Here is a 6000-nt window from a genome sequence, read left to right as displayed (position 1 = left end):
AAAAACCCCTGTGTTTGGAAAGCATGGGAAAGAAATTGATGTTATCGTTGATAAGTCTACTGCTTTTGGTGGTAGTTGCCACTCTCCAGACTCACAGATGGCTGTTAGCATAGCTAAAGAGGCAGCATGCAGTGGTCATGGTAGGAACTGGTTAACAGGGGAGAGCCCTAAAGCAAAGCTGGCTTTGCTTTTGGATACTGTTGGAAACTGCATACTCAGTTTTGTAGTTTTTGTTGTTTATAGTGCAGTTATGAAAGATTGAATCAGTGAAATGTGTGGGGTTATAAAAAAAAATAACATTACCTCTTCCTGAAAAGTGGGATTTTTATTTGTTTTTCCCTTATACAATGTAGAATATTGGCCGAGCACAGGGGACAGAAGTCCTGAGGTACCAGAAACAATCAGGATAGGATAGGAATCTTCAGCTGACTTTCTTCACTGGGAAAATTGTAATAATGGATTGCAAGTGCAGACAAACCCATAACAAGTCAAGATATTCTTAGCCCATTGGCATGCAGGAGGTTCCAGGGCGGTCTTCCCACCTCAGTTTCCAGAGTTCATTAGTCTCAGCCACGCCTTGGGCAGTGATTGCATTGCTTGACTGTCACCAAATGGGTACTAACTGTGGCTTTTGTAGATTCCAGAATTTGACAACTTATACCTGGACATGAATGGCATTATACATCAGTGTTCACATCCAAATGATGACGATGTTCACTTCAGAATCTCAGAAGATAAGATTTTTGCTGATATTTTTCACTATTTGGAAGTACTATTTCGCATTATTAAACCAAGGAAGGTTTTCTTCATGGCAGTTGATGGAGTAGCTCCAAGAGCAAAAATGAATCAGCAGCGTGGGAGACGTTTTAGGTGAGAGTATTTGTTCTTGCTCTGTCTTTAGGATAGTAACAACTTAAAAAAAAAATTTACTTAAATGTGTGCCATAAAAAGTAAAATATATTATGAGTGGTCATGCCTTTGACAGTAGCTTTAATTTTTAGTTAAATGAGGGTAACTACCTGTAAAATGTTAATACTTAAAATCGGGATTCCAAAAAAGAAAGTTTGCTTGTTACTTATGTATGCGGGACTTGGGGGTGGGGGAAGCTTTTTTCCTATGAAGTTTTTTGTGAAATAAGTCTGCAGTGGAGCTCTTACAGATGTCTCCAATGGCTTCATAACCTGTGAGAGCCTTTGGTATTTGTGAATGCTAATTCTAGATACGCCTTTTTGGTAAATATAATGGGATGTTCTTTGACAGTCACAGAAGAAATGATGTTTCTAATGCAACTCTGGTTTCCTCTTGATACCAGTTAGCAAGCTAGCTCAAATACAGAGCTGCAAGTAGATTCCACAGTGTTAAGAATTATATTAATGTTTTGGGAGATATGGAAGCTTTTTTGAAGACTGCTGTAAGGAAAGAAAGCCAGTGGTCAGACAATACAGGGATGGTGAGTGAAATGCAACAGAAACAAACAGGGGAAAAGAGACGAGAAAATATTTTCAAGCTACTGGGGTTTTTTGTGGGTTTGGTTTTTGTCTTTTGTTGTTGTTGTTAAAGAAAAAAGGAGGTTCAGAGGATGAAGAGATTAAGAAAGAGTTCTAAATAGAAAATTGGAGTGGAATTGAAAGAAGGACAAAAATCTAAGACATTGGTGGCTTCTCTTTTTCTGGTTCAAAAGTGTGTATGAAATCCTTGGCCAAGAAAGGCTAGGATGATGTTTGTTTTGTTTGTTTCTCCATTACTAGTGATGATAAATTGTTAGTTCACCCCTCCTACCCCCATGGTGTTCCAAACTTGCTGCTCTGTTTAACTACGTTACTATTATTGTTCTGGGATAGCATTTTCAGATGTTTAGATCCCGAGTATTCCTACTGTTTCAACATTAATTTGCTTTCATTGTCATCAGCCATTGAATGATCATCTTGGTAATCTGTCATTGCTCAGATACAGTTACTATTTAGATTATCATCATTACTAGGGAAAAAAAGCTATTTTTAAGCCTTCCAGTTGTATTAAAAAACAAACTATATGTATTTTGTCAGTAAAGCTGTACTTAGGATATTAACATTTGAATAAGATGATTCTTTCTCTACTCCCTCGCTCCAACCCTGCTTTATTTTAGATCAGCAAAAGAGGCAGAGGACAAAATAAAAAAGGCATTAGAAAAGGGAGAAACTCTCCCTACAGAAGCCAGATTTGACTCCAACTGTATTACACCAGGTAAGATAATTTGATAATTATTTTAAGTGTTTAGATTTAAGTTTTTGCATCTGTATTTTGGCACTATTTTCCTATCCAAAGGCATTTCTTTTTTTTTTTTTAAATTAGAGGACAGAATTGATAAAGGCTCAAGTAAGTTGGGAACCAAGTTTTAATAACTTCTAGTAGGGTTGGAATACTGTCTCATTCTAAAAGTATTTTAGATTGCTAGGGAAAAAATGAAACTTCTTGGGGAAAAAAACCAGCTGTCTCATTCATTTCTTGCAGAATATTTATTTGTTGGGTTGGGTTTTTTTTCATTAATACTTTTGATATGTAAATGCAATTTTGAATGACTAGTGAAAAGCTTTGTGTTTAACTTAGATTTCTGTTTTCAGGAACTGAATTCATGGCCAGATTGCATGAGCATCTTAAATATTTTGTAAATATGAAGACTTCCACAGACAAATCCTGGCAAGGAGTAACAGTCTACTTATCAGGCCATGAGGTTATTGTATTTTGTTAATATTTTATTTTAAATAAAATTTTATTTTATAGAAAAAAAACTTACTGATGAATTTTATGGGGTTTTTTTGTGCAGACTCCAGGGGAAGGTGAGCATAAAATTATGGAGTTCATCAGATCAGAAAAAGCAAAGCCCCATCACGATCCAAACACAAGACACTGTCTCTATGGCTTAGATGCTGACTTGGTATGTGCAATTAATATAATACAAACAACAGAAGTTTATAAAGTGTGTATGTCTTTGATGTCTTCCTAAGCACACAAGGTTCTAAAATGTTATTAAACAAGCATTTGTATCCCTGCAAACTTTTGAATTTGTAATGAAACAAAACAGCAAAATTTCTTTATAATGCTCGAATCTTAAAGTAACAGTTTAAAAAAAAATAATGAAGTAAGACCTTTCTAATTTTTCTTTGTAATAGATTATGCTGGGATTAACAAGTCATGAGGCACACTTTGCGCTCTTAAGAGAAGAAGTCAGATTTGGTGGTAAAAAATCTCAAAGGTGAACTGATTTAACTTTACTTTTATTTTATATATGATGAAATTAAATCCAAAAGATACTGGGTCGCTAAAACAGGGGTTTTTTTATCGATTGCATACTAAATTAATAAAGTCTTAGTTTATTTTTGTGTTAGAAAATACATGAAATTAGAGACAACTTGTTAAATTGTGCATTTGAATTTGTTTACATGAGAAAATGTGTGCTGTCAGGACAGCTGATAAAAAAATCCTTAGAGCTTTGGTGTGTTGTGCTTCTTTCTTCATATTATGAATGGAGCAGCCCAGGCTGTACTAACGTTGTTTCCATAATTGTCTGATGCAGATACTGACTTTTTAAAACGTATTTATATCTCTGAGGTTTTGTGCATGTAAGTAAATTACTAGAATAATTACTAAAATAAACTCTCTTAAAGTGGCTGACTGGATGCTCTTATTCTGGATTTGCCCATTTGAACTAACTTGTGGGCTATAGTCAGTCAGAACAAGGTGATTTGTTCCAGAACTGTGCATGTACATGGAGCTATTCTGAAGCAATAGAAAAGTTAATTTTATAACTGTTACCGTGGCTAGGTTCCTTCTTTGAAGGACCTTGAGCATGTATTTGGTGGATAAAGGGAGAAGGTGGGAGAGACGCAGAAATACACTTTTTTGATACAAAAAGGATGTTGGATAATACAGTGATAAGTCATATAAATGTTTAGATAAATGCATCATTTTTGCTAATAAGCAAATGTTCTTATTGCCAAGGACAATATGATAAACATCAGAAATAAGTTTTCTTTTCATCGTCTTCTGCAGTCAACTTTTCACTAATACTCATTCTGTTGATAGTGTTGGCATGTAACATTGTAATGTTTTTAAAAGACCTTAAGTCTAACCAAAGAAAAATGTTGTTCTGCACTTTTTTAAAAATAAAATAATATAAAATAAAAGTGTGATGACCTTTTGAGGGATTAATTAAATAAAGTGTGAAATCAAAAAGCAAGGTGTCATTATTATTTTTTTTCCCTCAAGCATTATTCCATATTTGGCTCCTGTTGTAATTTCTGGGTAATATTACTCATTACAGGAATTTACTTCTGGAAGTTACAGGATTTGCCTTCTGTCAGTATTGTCACTTTTATGAGTACTTAGAGTTGGAAATTTGAAAATAGTAAAAATACATACAAATTATGTATTGTCAGCAGTTTCTTGACTGAGAGAAATTACTTGTTTTATCAGGATTTTCAGGTCCAGTGCAATGAAGAATAGGAGGCAAAATGTCTTTAGAGTCTTAGAGCATCAACCTGGATTTGCCAGTATGAAAATTACATTTAAAAAATGACAGAATTGGGTCTGAAGTTCTATGCAGCCAAGTGTAGCTCAGAGTTTGTCTTCGTAGTCTTGATATAAGCTTGTGTACCACACACACCTTCCTCAGAGGATTTTGGCCAAAATCTGCTGTGTATGTGTGAATACACAGGTGTTTATGCTGGTTTGTTATTGGAGGTGGTCCCAGCTAGTTACAGTATCTACAAGGTGAAATAGTCCTTTATGAATTTAAAATACATCAGTCTTTAGCTCATTAATCTTTTGGTGTAGGTGTTAACTGATTTTGGCCTAACATTGGCTTAGGTGTTAAGTAATTTTAGCGAACAGAGGAGAAGGCAGCAGAATATATGTTGACTAATTTATGCCATAAACAAACAGTAGGTTTGTCATTTTTTTTGGCTGTGGTGAAGCCACTAGGGAATACATATGGAGCATATTTTCAAGTTGAGCATATTCTTTTCTTACAAGAAGCATTTCAAATGACTGCAAATGTAACCCAGCCAGTTTAGACATGAATCTGTGTACTCTGTATGTACTCAGACTAGTTCTAAAATACCTTAAAATATATTGGGTTTGTTGCAAAGTTAAGTTATGTTGTCCCTTTTTTGGGCAATGGGATAATTACTTAGGAAGTAGTTAATGCAACATGGAACTCCACAAAGCTGCCCTGCTTTCTCTAAGCTAGCTGTTTTCCATACAGTGCAGTCACATCTGCTGTTTGGAAGATTCTACTGCAAAATTTTATAGACTCAAACCAGATGGATCCTAAAATAGATTCAAAGAAATGTTTATACGTTATTTCTTCTGCAAGGATATAATCCCAGTAAGATCACTTGGTTTTAGGTAACCTTGGACTTACTAAATATTCATGTTGAAAGTGTGTTTATAAATTATTAACTTAATGTTTTGAATCATTTACAGAGCATGTGCACCAGAGGAAACCACGTTTCATTTACTGCACTTATCACTGATGAGAGAATATATTGATTATGAATTTTCACCAGTAAAAGTAAGTTCTAATGGAGCTGTGATTGAAGAAATGTGTGAGGTCTTTTTATGCAAACATGATAATAAAAATTATGCTCCTGTGGTGTTTTCTTTTTTCCTTCCCCCTCCCCCCCCAGGACAAGATTTCCTTTGAATATGATATTGAAAGGATAATAGATGATTGGATCTTGATGGGTTTCCTTGTAGGAAATGATTTTATTCCTCATCTACCTCATTTACACATTAATCATGATGCACTGCCGCTACTTTATAGAACATATATGGCTATCTTGCCAGAACTGGGAGGTAAGAACACTAAGTTTATTTGTGGAAAGTAGAAACATTAACATTCCTGCGTTAATATTTATTGACCTTCTTAGCCATGTTAGAATATTCAGCATTTATTACACTTTCTTTAGACAGCCAGCAAGATCGCATTCTATTATCTATGGGGCATTTAAATTGAAATTT

General features: G+C 34.7%; 1 protein-coding gene across 1 annotated transcript in view; it reads left to right on the top strand.

Moving 5' to 3' along the window:
• The first annotated feature begins 641 nt into the window (after window positions 1–641).
• The window catches only part of XRN1 (5'-3' exoribonuclease 1), a 32622-nt gene continuing 27263 nt past the window's right edge, over window positions 642–6000 (top strand). Inside the window, exons 1-7 of the mRNA XM_009286704.2 lie at window positions 642–870; window positions 2126–2223; window positions 2601–2710; window positions 2804–2914; window positions 3150–3232; window positions 5464–5551; window positions 5667–5835. Of these exons, the coding sequence (XP_009284979.1) occupies window positions 668–870; window positions 2126–2223; window positions 2601–2710; window positions 2804–2914; window positions 3150–3232; window positions 5464–5551; window positions 5667–5835 (862 nt within the window). The 5' untranslated portion in view covers window positions 642–667. The remainder of the gene's footprint in view (window positions 871–2125; window positions 2224–2600; window positions 2711–2803; window positions 2915–3149; window positions 3233–5463; window positions 5552–5666; window positions 5836–6000) is intronic.

This window comes from Aptenodytes forsteri, unplaced genomic scaffold, assembly GCF_000699145.1.
Source record: "Aptenodytes forsteri isolate BGI_AS27 unplaced genomic scaffold, ASM69914v1 Scaffold184, whole genome shotgun sequence".
Lineage (NCBI taxonomy): Eukaryota > Metazoa > Chordata > Aves > Sphenisciformes > Spheniscidae > Aptenodytes > Aptenodytes forsteri.
The sequence above is the reverse complement of the archived record's forward strand: the minus strand, read 5'-3'. Positions and strand labels throughout refer to the sequence as shown.